The sequence below is a fragment of the Sporothrix brasiliensis genome (assembly GCF_000820605.1).
Source record: "Sporothrix brasiliensis 5110 chromosome Unknown Cont20, whole genome shotgun sequence".
NCBI classification, from domain to species: Eukaryota; Fungi; Ascomycota; class Sordariomycetes; order Ophiostomatales; family Ophiostomataceae; genus Sporothrix; species Sporothrix brasiliensis.
The window spans coordinates 1,015,826-1,034,688 of NW_024467139.1; the positions used below are offsets into that span (position 1 = coordinate 1,015,826).

At 54.5% G+C, this 18,863-nt stretch overlaps 2 protein-coding genes across 2 annotated transcripts; one reads left to right on the forward strand and one right to left on the reverse strand.

Annotated features, from left to right (window-relative positions):
• Positions 1 to 12,435: 12,435 nt before the first annotated feature.
• On the forward strand, positions 12,436 to 16,158 carry SPBR_06430 (uncharacterized protein; the record flags this gene model as incomplete). The annotated part of the gene is made up of 1 exon (XM_040764686.1): positions 12,436 to 16,158. The coding sequence occupies one exon, from the start codon at positions 12,436 to 12,438 to the stop codon at positions 16,156 to 16,158; it is 3,723 nt and encodes a 1,240-aa protein (XP_040616268.1).
• Positions 16,159 to 16,830: 672 nt separating this feature from the next.
• On the reverse strand, positions 16,831 to 18,854 carry SPBR_06858 (uncharacterized protein; the record flags this gene model as incomplete). Its single annotated transcript, XM_040765114.1, has 3 exons — positions 16,831 to 18,150; positions 18,244 to 18,542; positions 18,629 to 18,854. 3 exons carry the CDS (start codon positions 18,852 to 18,854, stop codon positions 16,831 to 16,833), a joined length of 1,845 nt encoding a protein of 614 aa, XP_040616269.1.
• Positions 18,855 to 18,863: the final 9 nt, after the last annotated feature.

The following is an 18,863-nucleotide window of genomic DNA, read 5'->3' on the forward strand; positions in this document are numbered from 1 at the left end:
TGAGCACCCGACAGTGAATGGGAGCTGGGGAGTCACTACATCATACGAAGCACAATGTAATGTGTAAAATCATAAAAGAACCAGAAACAGGCACGGGGGCGTCCTAGGCTGTTTTGGGTCAAGAGCTGCTGACCTTAAGGCTGAAAATACGTGAGCAGCCATCATCAGTGAAGTGAGTGAGGAGTCAATTGAGATAAACAGAGAACTGTACGTCGTACGACATCCTCTGTAAGCAGAACACTGCATCTCACCTTCCCTCGGCTGGCTCGCCGAGATGGGACGATTTCTCCACTACCTTCCACCTCTTTCCCTGCGTTTGCTCAACAGCTCCCGTGTCCCTCTGTTGGAAGGTGCCATGTTCTATCATCCGTCCGCTCGCTCCTTCTCTATTGCAGATACGTCGTACGGCTTTTGTCTTCACTGGTTCTGTCTCCAACCGCTGGCCGCGGGTCACTGTTTCTTCTGGCGTTGTTCTGTTGCAACCCTTTTTGTAGTCCGTCACTGTCCACTCTGTTTGTCACGAGCGAAAGGTTTCGGAGGCAAGGTCTTTTCCCGCTTCTTTGCTGGGTTTGGCTCCGTTTTTGGTGGTGTTTTTCGGCTTCCTCTTGCTCCTTCCTCATTCCCCGTCAGTTCCTGCCCTTCTCATTGGTCCAGATCACCCCCACTCCATTAAACAGGTCCCTCTTTCCCCCCCGCCCAGTCCTGCGGCACCTTTACCCCTGGTCGCTAGCCAATGGTAACCCACGCTTTTGTCCCAAAAGGGACAAAGCAACGGGTGTGCTCAATTCGTTCTGGAGCCGTTTCCTGTCTGGAACCAATGAACGTGCCTTCTCCACGTGTGGATACCGCTTCCCGCAAACGCGCATCTTTCCAAAAACGCGCTTCCCGTTTCGTTCGCACCTGCCCGAGCTGCGCTGCCAATGAACGATGGCGCTAGAGCCTTGCAGCAGGTAAGATCACGTATTGCCACTGTGGGAAGGAGCAAACTCTCGCACGACGTAATGTCCCCTGAGGTCCCCTTCACCCACCCCCTGCTAGCAGTAGTCCCGTACTTCGCAACAAGGCAGGAAGCACTCGAGGCACTCCAGCAGGGTCAGGGCCAAAACCTCGGCCCAATGCCCCTAGATGTAAACTTCTCTCCGCCACAATCTCGATGCGTTCCCGAATCTACGCCAGGAAAGGGATAGGGACCAGCCAGACTGTGCCCTGTCGAGCCTGTCAACACTCGCTCTGCTCCGTACGACATTCTAAGCCCCCAGCACTAAAAGCACCGAAACCCAAGATGTTGCTCGCAGACCAAATGCGGCGATCTCTTCCCAAAGCTATGCGAGACTTTGCCTCTGCTCCTCAATACCAATTTACGAAATTTCCAAAGGTCCGAAATGCACAGGCTGGTACCACAGTGCACAAACGGGCTCACCGGGAGCGCGGGAAGTTCTTGCGTCTCTTTCCCATCCGGTTGTAGCCTCACCTCGCTTGAGTTCGTGCTGGAGCTTGTCGGCCTGGCAGAGTGATGATCCTGTCTTAACTATCACACAGCCCTCATCTCTCGCTGTCCGATCGCAGGGGCCGGGCAACGCGGCGGCTTCCGGTGGCATGCGGACCGAATGCGTGTCACGCGCCTATCAATCTGCTTGCAGCAAAAGTGTCTGGTGGACGGAAGGGCAATGCCCAGAGCAAATATGAAATGGAGACATGTCACTCGAAACTGGAGACTGGCAGTGAGGGACGTAATAGGCGACAGAAAGGACGACCCCATGCGTATTCAATCCGGCTTCTTGGGCATCCCCTGACCGTTCTGACGCGATGCAACGCAAAAAAGGCATGTGTCGAGATGCGAAGGCGGGGAGAACGCCTGTCGAGTTTGTTACAAAGTACGAAAGTAATACGGCAAGACACGGCGCGACACGACACTACGACGAACAGGATTTCCTTCGCTGCAGGATTCGCAACGAGTCAAGAAAGCAAGATCAGTCGACGGAGTACGAAGTATGTCGAACTCAAACATGGCTCACAATATCCATGGTCAAATTTGCGGAGCCCGACCAAGATCACAGAGCGACTTGCAAGACGCAATCCTGCTGCCAGCAGTACGTTTGGAGGGCTCCAGGCACCCAGTAAAGGGACGGAAAATAAAGTGACACGAAAAACCCTGGCCCTGCATGCATGGGGTTCCATCACGGTGGAGACGCACCTTGCACGTCTATCTATTTAAACGCGATGCCTCCTCGACGTGTCCAGGCAATCTGATTGGCCTTTAAAGGCCTCTTGAAATTGGATGCGTGGGTAAAGAGACGAAAATAATACTGTGCGTGTCTGCTGAGATATATATGCTGGGATTTGGGATATGACATAGGATTTTGCGTGCTTTGTCCCACGCGACAACAGTGCAACGGAGCAGGGAGAACGCAGTAAGCTAGATTTTCGTCACAATCACTCTCACTTCCATCTGCAAGTTTTATTAGAGAGCCCCTTTCGGGCTGGGAGAGCGAGATGGGTATCGGCCTTACTGGGGACGGGGAACAATCCGCTACAAGGTTCTCGGGGCATCTATGCAAGTGCTGAACCAAAAAGAAAGAAGAAGATAAAAAAAGAGAAAAAAAGTAAGAGAGAGAGAGAAGAACATCGACGCTGAGCTGAAGCAGGAACAATTATGTCCGTCATACTGGTTCGCATCTCGACGCAGTGCATGTCTGAGACATACTACAAAGAACGAGAAACAGGCGGGATACAGAAAACAAAAGGGAAATGCAAATAAGGCGGAGAAAAAAATATGGGTTTGATTGCATGACAAAAGGAAAGCATATGATTCAACGTTCAGGTGCAAGACGAGCAGAAAAGGATGACCATCTGCAGTAACAGACGGATGCATACGACCGGCGGCAGCGATCCAGCAACGAACGGGACAGCCCCGATGGTGTGCGATGAGGGATTGTAACTACCGGACGAGCGTCGAAGCTGAATTTCGTCGCTTTTCAGCGGAACAAACAGCCAGATGGCATCATCAAGACAGAACACACGGTAAATGACACGCTGGAGACACGCACTTTCAAGACAGCAACTACACATTTCGAAGCTCAGCAATGTCTTTGTCTCTGCATGAAGTGTCCAGAGAAGATTGTAGCCGAAATGGCACCTGCATCTTTCAGCTGAGCTGGGCCTTCACCGCCTCGATGACTATTGTCATTTGTATCCCAGCAATTCAATCTCATATCAATAAACCCGAGCGCCAAAATGCAACGCTGCAAGATACCAGGACTCGAAGTTGGCTGGCTAGCATTCACTCTCCATGGCAGGACGGGCAGCCAAAAAATACAGAATACAGAATAAGTGGTCGTAATTGGAGGCCATTCGTTCTAAATAGCCTTGTTCTCAAGGCTGTTTGCCACTTTCGATACCACAGCTCCAACAGACAGCTGAACTTCTCAAACGGGCACCGACTTGTCGGACTCCCATACAAAATGAGACAGGCCCTTGCTCTCCAGCTATTCACATGTCAGGCAGGCGTTATCTCCAACCCTCCTCTTATTTGTTCCCCTTTTTTGCAGTGTGCCCTTATCCTGTTTTTCGAGAACCTGTCGTCCTCTCGTTTGTCCCAAACTAGGTCATGGAGCCGGCAGCAAACTGCCGTATAACTGCTCAAGAACTGCGCAAGAACTGTAGCCAAGTCGGCCCTCTTTTTTTTTCTTTTTTTTTCTTGTGTTTTGCCCGTTTGAGTGTTTCGTATGAATGCTTAGCATACCTGCAAAAAAACTATTTTCTCACCCACAGGAGAAAGCTCGCGCGCGGCCTCTCCAGTCGTTGCCATTTGCTGTTCTGCCTCTTGTCTTTCTCGTGTCGGTGCATCCCTCCATATGCGATATAGTACTCTAATGCATATACCCGGTGCCACGTTGATGAGCAGGCAACGGCGAAGACAACCAGGAAAACATCCACAAACACACATGGCTGAGCAGCTTTTCCAGGTCGCTGCAATTAGGAAGAATTGACCTGCGTGGTTTTGTCCCTGGAAGAGCAGATTGTTAAAGTGAATAGTAGGGCTTAACAGACTCCCTGGCGGCACAGCTAACCAGGGGAGGCGGACGAGTAGGCTCAACCTGCAGAGGGGGCGCTTGCAGTTGAACGGTGAGAGGTTCGGTTGAAGTGATATATGCATGGCGTGTGGGCGCCACCAGAAAAGCAATTCAAACGCATAAACCGATATAGTTGGACGACGGCATCAAACGCGTTTCCATTGCAACGCGACTCGGTTCGGGTAAAGTGGCTCAGAAGAAGCAAGACGATCGATGCGAGAAACAGCAACAGAGAGCGCTCGCTCCAGGGATCGCCGAGCAGCCACGCGTGGTCGGATGGTCAATTCGAGTCTAGCTGCGTCACAGCGTGCTATGAGAATAAAAGTGTTTACTATTGCATCAGGGGACACGGAATAATTTGCGTACATAGGGGGCGTTACACACCTTCCCCTTCTCAGTAAAAACGATGCTGAAGACAGGGAAGGAGCGGCACGTCGGGCCAGGGCAACGACGACTGGTGAAAAGGCGACCAGAAAAGGAAAGCGATTTGAAGATGCTGGCCGTTGGCGTCGACCAATGGCTTGCGCCTGTCACTTCAAATGGCGATTTATGCGCGTGCCTTTGCGCCTCTCATTCGCAAGCTCGCACTTACACCCTTACACGCCCCCTACTTGAGAGCGAGCAAGGGTTTGGTACTTGCGACCTACGCCTTGATGCGCTGGCAAAATTGCATAAGACAAATTGCGTATATTATGCTGTGACTGATAATGGGCACCCGCGCCAGGGTGAGAAGGAACGAATGAAGAGGTCGTAAATTGCAAAAGAACAAAAGAAGCAAAGGAAGGAGGCTGGGAGGAAAGCGCGATGCACCGCGTCGAGGGGCAGCTGAGGGCAGCTCTTGCCTGTTGAGGCAATTGACGTGCTTTCCCAGGGTGTCCATGACGTGAAAATATGCACCTCACAACAAACAGCTTTCTCGCCGCTCGTAAAGTAGCCAGAACACAACACACGACACAACCAAAATACCCGGGAAAGCATCACACAAACCCGATCGAAAGAGTGACCCGGCGTATCCATCAAGGTATCATTACCGGAGACGACGGCGGGGCAGAATCAGAATGCCTAGCCTGGTGCTGCAGAGCCTCCGGATCCCCCTCGTTTTTCTCTTCCCATACTGTTCTTCTTCCACGCTCGTATTTGTCGTGCATGAAGCTGCTGCAGACAACTCCACAAAATAGCCAGAAGGAGAAAGCGAAGGACGGCCGACGCAGACGAGATGCAGAAACAAGAAGACGGGTGCATGGAACGCACGGAAAACATGGAAACATGCGGCAGAATATGCACGACGGAGGTGCCGCTTACACGGTTTAGGGACGTGTCTCCGGCTCCCAGACCAGCTGAAAGCGATCGATTGAGTGAAAAACAATAACAAGACGACGAAAGAGAAGTCAAAGACAAGAACATCCTATCCTGCTTTGGCGAGGCAGAGGCAACGAAACCTTTGACGCGTACTCCGGGCAGAGCCCAGCATTGGCGACGAAAACGAAAAGGAACAAAAGGACGGTTGAGCCGAAGAGGGAGACACCGCGGTCTTTGGGGGGCATTGCTGACCTTGTTCTTCTTCGGGAGGCATTTCTCCCTTGCATCGTTGCCTCCTATTCGTTTTCTATCTCCCCCCCCCCTCATTTGGTCCTTTTCTGTCTCGGCGGACCACGGGCGGCCGCTGATGCTGCAGAACGCGGAAACCGGCGTACGTTTCTGCTGACGATCCTGCTTCGAGTCTATCCATGTATGCGCTTCCTACATCATCGACCGGAGAGAGGGGGCGTCAGCATTGCCACTGTGGGACGAACATTGCCGATATGGCCCGTGACAAGAGGGGCTGGCAACGAACTCGTCCGTCGGTATTCCTCTCTCGTCATATTCACCTGTTCAAGTTGAAACCCGAAGCTGTCTGGCACCAGCCAATGAGCCGACATATGCTGCCGTGGCCAGCCACGCCTTTGGCCTCCTGGACCGTCTCGTGAGCGAGCTGTCTGCTGGCAGTCGACAATGCTTACCACCCCTGTCCGACGAGATTCTTCCGATTTGCAGCCTCCGCTCCTCGTTCTGCAATACATTCCAAAGATGCATTTATGCATCGCACAAAATAGGCAGCTTCTGTTTCGCTCAGCCGGTTCACAAGACACTAAATCAGCTCGGACAAAATGGCCAGATCAAGCGACCTGGTTTTACCAATCGACAATGCAATCGTCTTTCACGTTGGTTGGTTGCTGGTGAGTCCGAGAGAAGAGGGCCCCTTTGCCAGGCCCCCGGCACAGACCACCTCTGGGGGCGGCCAGCGGGTTTGGGCCAGGCCGCAGCCGCCATGTGCGGGAGACAGTGTCACGCAAGTACGAGCGATTGGCCCTGGGGACTGCCAGCGCACGAAACCCTATCTAATTTGCCATTGAACGACGTTCTCAGCCTCTCGTACGGCTCGTGTTAAGGTCAAACACAAGCACAAACGCAGAGGACAAACAAAGACACGGCAGGACGGTCTGCCACTGCCAGACCGAACTCGCTACAGCCGTGCCGTGTCCACGAGTGTGGAAATCCAATCAACGTGTGTGCTTGTGTTTATTGCGAATCTGTATCACCAGTTTTGCATGGCTTCAGTTCGAATACCGATCAAAACATTGGCCAGAAATGACGACACAAGGCCACACCTGGTGCATCTTTGCCATCTTGGCCCAGCCTGCGGTCATGCGAAGGAAAATGCATGATAAAATAATGGCAGTCAAACTGAACATGGACGGACACGTTCGAATACAGGGAGCAAGCTCTCACAACCACATCACACAATGGGGCGACCTGACCAAGACCTACAACATTGCTTACCCCGGTCGAATACGACGTTGGCAGACGGTGAGAAAGCCTCCCGTCGGTGGCAGCATGTCGTTGCCTTTGGAGGACAAACAACAGAGCAGCCATTTAGTCCAACAACCTCAGGGTGCAACAGACACTGTTGCACGGAGAGACAGACACCGAGACAAGAGACAGGCAAGCTGAGCGTTTCCATTAAACACTCCTGCGAGCACCCAAGAAGAAAGCTCCGTGAGTGATTAACAGAGTGCACAGGCAAACAAACAGGCTTCCCAACGAAAGAGTTTTTCCCCCTTCCTGCCAACTATCAAATTGGACGTCTTCTGCTTTCCTGCTCACCTTCTTGGCTTGTGCTCACCCTGCCTCCTACGAGTAAATTAAATAGGCCAGAGCGCCTACCCACACAATCTCCACATTGAACTTCGCCAACGGCTGCAGGTCTGAAATATACGGAAGTGCAACGTACCCCGTGTTCCGGCACTGGCGAAACCACGGGACACGGAAGCACAGTGTGCGGGGACACGGGACAGACACGGGACAGACGCGGAACGTTGGTTGGGGGTGGTCTGGCATTGGTACGGTTTCCTTTCATCAAAACCCAGCACACAGCCAAAACCAAACAAAGTGTGTCAGACCAGGTCCAGCGATGTTTGCATCCGGGTTTTTAAGATTTGTCTTGTCGCCCGTTCTGGAAACTACAGTCGACAAAACCGGCGCGGTGCATGAGTCGCTGGTCGGTGCCTTCGTCTGATGGACCACGGTGGCCCCAAAAACCAACTGACACAGCACCGGCGGACACCACCCCGAGCCAAAGAAGGAGTGTTTCTGTTTTCTACTCTCTCGTCTTTAAGGTTGCCGGGCCGTTGCGGGACGGCAGAAGGGGAGGCTAAAGGAAAAGGGCAAACTTCACTTGGAATATGCACAAACGGAAAACAGCATATTGAACACCCTGGGCATCAAACTGCTGGCCAGCCATCTTTGAGTCAGCTATCAACAACGGCACTGTACTCTTTCGGCCCCCCTCGCTCCCTGCCGGCAATCTATGCTGCATGCATGCAGTATCGAACAACTCTAGAAGATCCGAGATCTAAAAGAACAGCGAGGGACTCGCTTGCATGCGGCCGTTGTCTGTTTGCCGGTGTTTCGAAACACGCCTTTGCTAAATAAAGAGCCATTTTTGTCTAGTCGATACCATACTCCGTACGTGCAATGGAAATGTCGTACGGAGGGAATTTGGAGTACTACTTTATGGGCTCTATCAACTCTATCGACTCTATCGACGCTGTATCGACGGCACGAAAGCAAAGGGTGCAATTACAGACAACCCCTGCCACTCAAGGCCGTACGGCGTCGCACTCCATACGGGCCATTTGGAATGGGAAACGAGAGGGGGAAATAAAAAACGCGCTTATTGCTTCCACGTTGCTCGGGCCCCTTCTCCGGAGCCGGCTGTTTTGTGGTTCCAGAACGCGAAGTATTCGGGGGGCACGAAGAGGGGAATGGCTTCTCCGGTTTCCATACGACGACAAGAAACGAAGATGATCGACATGTGTGCCTATATATGAGTGTATCGAATGTCAGTGGACAATTGTCACGGTCTGGGAGCAATGAAACGGCAAGATAAAAAGGGGAGAACAGAAGAAAAAGACGCACCGAACCAGCCACACGGCTGCGAGAAGGTCTGTGCCCACCGGAGATTTTTTTTTCTTCTCCTTCTTTGGTTTTCTTCAACGAAGGCCTTCACCTCGCATGGGTCACCGTTACAAGCTGGGGTGGTATGAGAGAAAAGAGCACATGAGCTCGAGAGCTCGAGCTTCGAGACCGTCGACACGTTCGGTGCGCGCCCGCACAGATCCTTGCCAAGAATAAACACGGGAAACGATGGACAGCTACCATGCATCGCGCAGTCTCCACGGACCGCGGGTGCAATGTTTGTCTCCGATGGAAATGCAGTCTCCATTGCAACAGAGCATGCTGTTGAAAGTGCTTTTGAAAGTGCTTTTGAAACAGCCGTTGTCTTGGTGTCGACGCGGTGATGGGGTGCGTTAAAAGAGGCTGGTGTAATTGTAGGCGAGACGGCAGTCTCGTGGCAACATATAGCATATACGTTTTGGAATATGCATTTACGACCAGCGCGGCTGCTGTGGACAGCGGATAATTCAATCATGGCAACAGAAACGTGCTCCGCGCTGTATGGGATAGAAGAGGCGGGAAAACAGGTGGCCAAAGCAAAAGGCAGAGAAAAGGCAGATATATTGAATAATCCAGAGCAGAAGCATAGCAGACGCGATAAGAATATATGTGACTAAATAATAACGACGTACGGAGTACGACATGCAATCAAATCATTTATTTGAATACGTTGGTATGCTGTACACGGATCTGTCAGTTTGTTGTCTTCTGTTTTATTTCAAAACAACCTTAAACCGCGTGGACCTCTTATTCGGAAAATTCGGTCCGGGGCAAGACAGATTTGCATATTCAACGGGACGGTCTTGTCTGGAGCGGATGTGCACTTAATGAAGCCGGGGCACAAACCAAAGAATGCTCGTATTGCTAGTTTCGTTGTCGTCTCTGCGTCTGGATGTAGACAGATTGTTTGCTGTTTGCCCGACCCCGTTAACGGCGAGCCGACAGTCTTGTTCGACCTAGAGAAGAGCCGAGAGATGACCTTAGCAACGAGGAGAGTACGTCTCTTTTTTCCAAACGTCGCGGCCGATGGACTTTTTCTCTTTTGCTCTGTTCGATGGATGGCATTAAAAAGTATGTTCAGCTGCTGTATCTGTGGCCAGAAAGACAGCAGGCATACGTCGTGGAGCCTTGCCGTTTCCATGTTTTGTTGTCTGTCCTCCTTGTCCTCCATGTCCTCTCATACTCGTTGCCCCTATTTCTGCCGTCGTTGCGTTGCATGTCGTGTCAGATGCGCCGTAGAAACCAGGTTAGCAGTCCGGGTCCTCCGCAATACGACACAATACAACAGACTAACAACGTCCCTGGAAAGTCCGCTCTGGCCAAGCCTGATCCTGGCCGAGATCCTTGAAAATAGGATCCTCACGCCTGCACAATATGAATGCTCAGCACGGCAAACGCCTGTGCAGAGGCACAGCAGTCTTGGTGTCCCTCGGCGACGCTCCCAAGCAAATGGCTAAAGAAGAAATGCTCCGCAGAAGGTGAAAAAAAAGCACCGGCCAGCCTAGGCTCTGTAGTCCTGCACTTCCTGGGACGGTGTCGGCCATGTGTCACTGTGCAGAGAGAACAAACAGCTCATGGACATCATGAATAGAAGAATCTCGTAGCATAGAAAATAATATGCCAAAACGTAGAGGACCGAGCGTGGAGTGGAGAGTGCAAAGGCAAAAGCACGTCGTGCTCTGGGCTGCCGTAGCTGGTAAATGACTCGCGTTCGCGTCTGAAACGTTCAGCCTCGCGCGCTCGCTCGCGCGCAAGAAACAAACACCCAACACGAGAACAAATCATAAGACAACAGACACCACTGGCATCGCGTCGAAACGTGACCAGTAAATGGCGCGTGTCGGAGGGTGAGGGCTGGCCTGCAGGACCATGCAGAAGGATGCAGAAGGATGCAGAGAGACGCACAATGCTGCAGGCAGATTCTGCATGCGCCTGCACGTCAAAGACTGGGAACTCATCCACTTCTGGCGATGTTGGCTTTGCTGTAGAGGCCAGCCAAGATCGTCTCATGTCGCTCATCACGCTTTTGGACCCTGCAAAAGTCTCTGCCGCCTAGGCCGTAGTTCCTGCCCCGAACAGATAGGGGTTTGACCAAAGTGGAAAGAGAGAGCCGTCGATGGTCCGCATTCAGCAATTCTGGACAATAGGACAAGAGAGCAGGAAGGCAAGAGAACCGGGCAACTGCGACCACGAGTGCCTTCCCTTCGTTTGCCAAGACAGGCCTTCCTGAGTTGGAAGGAGCAATTCGCAGAGAGGCGATGCACGGAAGACACGCCGCATTATGGCCTTCTCTGGTTCTGCTCGACTCGGAAACGCTGTGAGTCGTACGGAGTATTTTAATTGTCTTGGACATGCTGCACACGGGACGGAATGCAACGGTAAGTACGAAATAGAATGGAAAGAAAAGGGAAAAGGGGCGTCTGAGGGCTCATCGCTACAGTACACGTACGGAATACGACGCTCATCGCCATCATTTATGACGGTGCATCGATGCGCGTGTTACTTTTACAAAGGACAACGAAGAAGAAATAAATGACACGAACGAGAGAAAGAGGCAAGGCGCACGAGCAGCACGAAATGGAAAAGATGCACAGAAATAGACAAGGTTGTAGGGGTCTGTTCGCCGGCACGATGGATGAATGGGGATTGGACTGGATTTGGAGGACAAGGGTTAATTGGTGAGTGGCATACAACGTACAAAGAGGCTAAAGGATTGGCTGGCGGAGGACAGAAGCTCAGAAGCTCAGAAGCTCCTCTACCATGACCAGGTTGGTGACAGGCCAGAGGCCCATGGACACCTCAAATACGGTTCTGTGGTGTATGGGACACAGAGGGACAAGAAGAGAAGGAAGCAGGATTGGCAGTGGGCGGCCGGTTGTTTCCAGGGAGCCGCACAGACTGACCGGTGAAAGAGAATGAAGGCAGGCAAGACAAAATGGGACAAATGGGACAAATGGGACAGGGCATAACGGATGAGGAAGAAAAGGCTGGACAAGACAAAAGACCGATATAGACGTGGATAAAGAGCACGGCCAATGGTGGAAAAGGTGAATAAAAGAATAACGCAAATGGGGACAGCCGAGAAGGAAAAGCAAAAAGATGCCGTGGATAAAAATCACTTTACGCGAACGCGGAACCGTAAACGGCACAGCGCGGGTTGTTAGTCGTGGAATGGGAGTGACGGCGTTGGAACTCTGCGATGTATATGTCTTTTCGTTCGTTGGGACGAATCGTTGTTGGGCATGAAGGATGTTGTGTTTATTTGATCTCAATTGGATGTAATTTTGTATAAAAGGTCAAAAGGGTTGGGGATTATGACTTACATCCCACAAGTAAACTTAGAAAGGCGTTGATGCAATCATATGGGCCTTAGAAATCCGACGTAGATATTCTTCTTTCAACTCTGAGCCATTCTTGTTCCGGAAGGGGTGATGCGCTGCGTGCCTTGCTTCTTTGTTCTGTTTTCGGCGGCCGATGCATCCCTTGCTCTCCGGTTTTGGTGATGCCTCAATGCACCATTTCTTCTGAACGCCGGATTGGTTGGGCCAACAGGTTGTGACGCTGTCCCTTTGAGGCTTGCATACACCTCTTTGTTCCCAATGAATGAGAATGTACAGTCTGTCGTGTAGACGAGAGTAGATAGGAAGAATAGGAAGAAAAGGATGAAAAGGACGAAAAAGATGAAAAAGATGAAAAAGAAGAGAAAGAAGAAAAAAAAGAGAAAGAAAAAAAATTAATTCAGAACAACGTTGCCAAATATCATCTCCTCTGAACCAAAATAACGCAAGAGACAGCTGTATCACCGCATCCCGAGGTGTATCGTCTACAGCTCAAGACCGCACCACTGACTCACCTTACCGACAACATGGCGCCCCGTTCCAGTAGCCCGCGCATCATCACCCTGAGCGATCTCCAGGGGGACAGAGGCGGCAATGCCTCCGTGGAGGACTCCATCCGCCAGCTCACACGCGCCATCCGCCAAAACGGCTCCGAGTGGCTGCCGACGGACACCCATGTCAGCTACACCGAGACAGGCGGCAACAACAGTGGTGACGATGGCGGTGACAACGGCGGCAGCAAAATTCGAGGGTTTGGGCGTCTTCTGGGGCGCGGTTCCGACCGCGCTACGAGGAGCAACAGTGCCAGGAAAAAGAGCGACAGCAGCACCACTGCCGTCCGCGGCTCTATCTCTAGAACTAACCCGGACGATATCCCGTATCAACTGCGTTCGCGTGGCCCGTCTGCATCAATGCCAGCCAGTAGTAGGGCAAGTAGCACACTCCGCGACAGCAGCGGTGCATCTGCTCGGGGGACGGCTCGCGGCAGCCGCCGGGGCAGTGGTGGTGCGGCTTCTAGACGGACGGGAAGCGGGCATTCAGCGCGTGGACGGGGTGGTGCCGACAACAACAACGATGGCACGTACCCGGTAGCAACTGCCGAGCCCGAGGAGGCGGCAGAAGAGCCAGAAACTGGCAAGGACAAGCGGGAGGGCAGGGCACCCGTTCAGTCTCCGCCGCCTCTCCACGACAGCGTGGCACCCCACCAGTTGCCTATTCTCGAAGAAGAGTCGCAAGGCCCTACATCCAGTGCTGTTTTCGTCCCCGTTGTTGTCCCCGGTATTCCAGCTGCTGCTCCTCTAGCTTTAGCTGCCGCCACAGACCGGCCACTGGACAATGCATCGGCGTTTGTCGAGGTCAGCTCGTTTGACTTGTCTCAGTTGGAGATCAAAGATCAGAGTGAAGGTGATAGCGAAAATGGACAACATGGCAGCGAAGAAGATGATCAACTCAACATGGATATCGGCAAGCTTCTTGACGACGGGGAGGTCTTCAGTGACCTGAACGACCTTGATGAAGACCCGTACGGCGACGACAGCACCCGCCAGCATCGGGCTATCAAGCAGGCCTTTCTATACCTGGCACAGAAAGACGCGACGAGCGATCCGCAGTGGCACACGAATTTCGCAAAGATTGAGAAGTTTATCAACACTCTGCTGGGAGCGAGCGAAGACGACGCCGATAGCAACAGCAATCGCTACGCCGGAGTCGATGAGGGACTGGCAAATGCCCTCGCTGCGGCAGAGGCGGCACTGGCAGCGGAAGGTGGCTCAGCCGAGACTCTCGACGGACGACAGCATGTACGTCAACAGGCTACCGTGGACCACCCCTCGCAGCTGCTTCTTGGCGGCGTCGACTCGCTTATGAGGGCGATTCGAGGGTTCAACGGACACGACATGGAACCTCCGACCCCTGCCCGTCTCCTGGAAAGGGCCGACGGCTTGCAGAGCCAGGTTCAGTCTCCGCCGCTGCACGAACTGCTGCAGGCATCGGGGCGGCGATTCGCAGGCCATTTAGCATGCCACGCCGAGGCAGAGCGCATTGTCCGGTCGGAAGACATGCAAGGTACACATGTGGGCGTTGCACCGACCGGAATTCTCGACCAAGCTCCCACGGCACAGCTGGAGACGCATCCCTTCACCGTCCATATGGGACGCTATCGCCGGTTCCGACAGCACTGGATGCAGCAGGCGCGCCAAACAACCGAGGCGGCAAACAGCAATAGACGTGGTTGGGCGACGCTGCCACCTTTTGAAGGCGCCTACAGTCTGGGACACATCGGCGATGCCACCGACAGCAACGAAGACGAGGACGAGGACGAGGATAGCTCCCTGTTCACCCGTTTGCCGTTGCCCGTGCCCATGGAGCGCGACCGACGCCTGCTTGTGCTTCTCCGCGGACTCGGCCGTCTGCTGCTTCGCCGTTTGGATATTGCGCCGCGGCCGTTTCTCACCGAGGTGCACCGATACGTAGAGTCAGGGTTGCGTGGCGATGCCCCGGACGCCTCGCTCCGCTTGCGGGAACGTTTTGATTTCGAGCCGCAGTCCACCTTCCCGACCCCTCGACCTGTCCGGCGAATCAATGAGACCGAGGCTCGGTGGTTGCAGTTTCTGTTGTCCGACTCGACCAACGAAGGACTGTCGGCGGAACTCCCTCGGGGCCCGCACCTCGACGAAGACACGAGCGTCGATCCCGATAACGCCGAGGAAGTCCACGACAAGACGCTCGACGAGGGCAGCCGTGCACTGTACCATGTATTTGCACACCGCTTTCAGGCACTGCTGGATGACCCTGGCCGGACAGTGTTCCGCACAGCCGACACGCCTGTTCCCGTGACCGTTTTGATGCTGGCCATCAACGGCGTGCCGAGCGACCCCGATGGCCGATCAGAAGCGACGGAGAAGACGCAGTTCTGTCTCTATGACGTGCTGCACTTTTTAGCGCGCCTCAGCCGTGCCGGTCGATGCCGGTTTGTCCACTACCCATTCGAAGAGACGCACGGGTTCGTGCAGCGGCCGCTGTTGGATGTGCATCCCGAGCACCGTATTCACTCGACATGGGTCACAAGATCACAGGCCACACCGGCGAGTGCGGACGAGGCCATTGGCGCGCCCAGCCGCTCGATCGATGTTGACGCCAGTTGGGCCGAGACGCTGAGCAGCGGGCATGCAACTGAAACCACGGCTCTGCCGCCCAATGTGCGCCAGTTTTTCAGTGCCTTGGCATACCGATTCGGCAGGACACTGCGCGAGCTGGAGCTGGTGGAGCGCCCGCGATGGGAGCCGTACTTGCGCCACAGGCGGGAAGGCAGGGCAAACGCCATGCGAGCGTCGATCCGCACATGGCAGAACACGTACCACACGCTGCTGCACCAGAGCGGCGCTCTGTTCGAAGCCCAGGCCGAGGGCATCCCCACCAGCTTCGCCGACGTCCTTCGGCTGGCGGACCCAGCCAAATTTGCGGAACTTGAGGCTGCCGACGGCGGGGTGACTGAGACGCAGGCGCGTGCTGTTGTACAGAGTCGTTTGATCGATGAGGCTGCCTCGGGTCAAGCGACGCCGCTCGCCGGGTGGCCGGCCACTGCGACCTCCAACGCAAGCGCTGCCCTCTGGGACTGGGCACACCCGTCCATTGTCGGTGAGGCGCCGCAATTCTTCCACAGGGACCGGTGGCCGCTGCACCTGCAGACAACGGAAACGGCTGCGCGCGTGGCGGACGAGGCGCGCATCGCGCTGGACCCGGAACTGCTGTGGGATCCGGCGAGCGAAGACCCGGCTTCGCCGCAGTACCTGTGGCTGTGGTCGGGACCGAGCTACGGGTACCAGAGGATGAAGAGGGTCGCGCGGGAATACCACCTAGGAGACACGGAGCTGAAAAGACAGGTAATTGCGCGGGACTTGACGAGGCGGGTGGCTGCGGCGATTGGCATGGATCTAGACGCCGAGAGGGAGGAGGGGGGAAACCGAGCAAGGGGGTTCTTTGGGTGGCTGGGGTCGAAGTTGCCGTTTGGGCGAAAGCGGAAGAGAAACGAGGCGGACGACGACGATAATGACGAGGGCGAGGAAGACGACGACGGGCAACGGACTGAGACCATCGATTTTGAAAGGACAGAGCTGCCTGCGGTCACGGGCTACCCGCAGAGCATTGACTGGATGGCGTTAGTTCGCACGCGTATGGACGCGATTGCAGCAGAGCAAGCGGACGCAGCCGAGGAAGAAGCAGATGATCGTGATGAGCCAGAAATGGAGTGATGCAGAGGCGCAGTTATGTCAGAAGAGACGGGGTGACGATGCTTCTTTGGGATATGTACCGGGGACTGGATCTGATTGGCCAGTTATGTTTTTGTATTTACTTCGCTCCTTCTGTAGAAAACTTTGTTCCTTCCCCAAATCCCGGGTGCTCCTTCCAAACGAAGTCGTAGGCTATTTATGACGTAGTGGGTTTTTTCGTCCTTTTGTGAAATTACGTTCCTGCCTGGCATGTTGCTCTTTCCATCTAAATTCACTGAATAACCGGCTCCTGCCTACTTTGTTGACTCAGTTTGTCGAACATAAGATGGATAATACTGGAAAACGGAGCATGGAATTTTATATGTATATATGATTTGTAGTAATCACTTCGTCGTGTTGTACATAGTTGCCAAAAATACTAAATAAAATAAAGAAAAATAAGAAAACCAATGAAAAAAAGTTGACATGAAAGCAGAGTGGAGGCATGCCATCATAATGCCAATGTTGCGAAATTAAACACAGATACAACAGAGCTGAAATTGTAGGATTTGAAATATGTGCGTCTTCTATATAGCCAAATTACCATCTATGTACGTCGTATTGGATGACCTTTGTAGTTCTCCCTTTATGAACACATTGTTTTTATGATATGTACAACCTCATCTTACCGCTCGTGGGCCGGATACGACGACCCTACACCTTCTGCCGCTTCGACGGCGACTCCTCTTCCGTGGACGGTGCTGCTTCTGTGGCAGCAGTTGGTTCCCTTTTGAGGGCCGTCTTCACCTTGGCTGCGGGTGCCGGTGTCGTCGCTTCGTCTCCGCTAAAGTCGTCCACAAATACCTGCGCCACGAGCTGCTTCTTGTTGATTTTGCCCATGGCGTTGCGCGGGATGGACTCCACCACGCGCAGCAGCTGCGGGATCTTGTAGTTGACCAGCCGGCTCTTGAGCGCGCGCCGCATGTCCATAACAGACCACTTGGTTGTCGCGTGCTCGCCCTTGGACTGCAGCACAACCACGGCGCCGACCTTCTGGCCCCACTTGCCCGACGGCACCGCCACGACGGCTGCCTCGGCCACGACGGGCAGCGACAGCAGCTCGCGCTCAATCTCGAGCGCCGACACCTTCTCGCCGCCCGACTTGATGATGTCGGCGCTCTTGCGGCCGAGGATAAAGTACATGCTGCGGTCGCCCGTCCAGTCTTGGGATGGCGTGGCGGCGGCGGCGGCGGCAGTGTCTACACCATCGACCGTACGCCGCACAGCCACGTCGCCCGTCTTGAACCACGGTGTCGTGTTGGCGTCCCCCTCGGCGGCCGGCGCAAACTCGCTGGCCGTTGCCGTCGGATTGCGCCAGTACTCGGCAAAGATGGTGGGGCCGCGCAGCTGGATCTCGCCGGCACGCTCCCGGCCCTCGCTGTCGACCGTCTCGCCAGGCGCAATGACTGCGCCACTGTCCACGTCGACAAGACGCGCCTCGACCGACGGCAGCGGCCAACCGACGCTTCCGTCGACGCGGTGGGCCATGTTCAGGCCGCACGAGAGGGCCATGCCGACTTCGGTCATGCCGAACCGTTCCAGTAGCACGTTGCCACGCGACAGGTCGGACCACGCCTTCTTGACGGGTGTGGGCAGGGCGGCTGAGCCGGAGATGTTGAGGCGCAAGTTGGCCGGCGAGATGGCCTCGCGCGTGGCCGCTTGCATCCCGGGGCTCAGCTCCTTGTGCGAGGCAAGCAGGCGGCTATAGACAGTGGGAACAACGGTAAAGAACGTGACAATCTCCTTCTGGGGCATTGTGGTGCCCTTCCTCTGCTCCTCCGTCTCTGGCAGAAACGGCGCGGCAAACCGCTTCCATACGGCATCGGCATTGAATGGGAAGAGAAACTCGACGGAGCTTCCGGAGAACAGCGGGGCGTAGAGGGCGTTGATGGTACCGTGGATGTGGTGCAGCGGCAGCACATGCAGCAGATGATCAGTTGGCGAGTACTCCCATGCCTTGTTGAGCGACTGGGCCTGAGCCGTTATGACACGTTCAGGGAGAGATACACCTTTCTGGGAGGAGGTTAGCGCCGCGCAGTTGTTCAATGAGGCGTATACTTGACTTACCGGCCGGTTGGTCGTGCCTGAGGTGTACAGCATCAGGCCGGCATCGCCGGCGTCCACATGCTCGTCGAGCTCAACCTTCTCGTACGCACCGCCACCGAGGTGCTTGGCCAATGCCACGTGGGTTGGCTTGGACAGGAGCTCGGAGGCCAGCAACTCCTTGGCCTTGGCATCGAACTTTGCCGACGACACGACAAGCAGCGCCTCGCTGTGGTCCACGATATACTGCAGTTCGGGGATAGGAAATGAGGGCGACAGCGGGACGGCAACGGCCCGTGCGGCCAGGATAGCGAGAAGGGTGACTGACAGTCAGCGAATTGAACGAAGAGAGAGAGAGAGAGAGAGAGAGAGAGAGAGAGAGAAAGAGTATGTGTGTGCGGCTACTCACCAACATAGTCGTAGCTGTTTTCGACCATAAAGGCCACGCGCTCGCCGTTGAGGTCGTCCGTCTGGCCGGCGGCCTCGATCATCTGGTCCCGGGCCCTGCGAACGTCACCGAGCAGCTCGCCATAGCGGAAACGACGGCCAGAATGTGAGTGGACGACCACGGTCGACGCAGGGTCGTGCTTGGCAATCGCCTCAAAGACGGGCAGCCGAGGCAGCGTCGGCGCCATGGCAGCAAA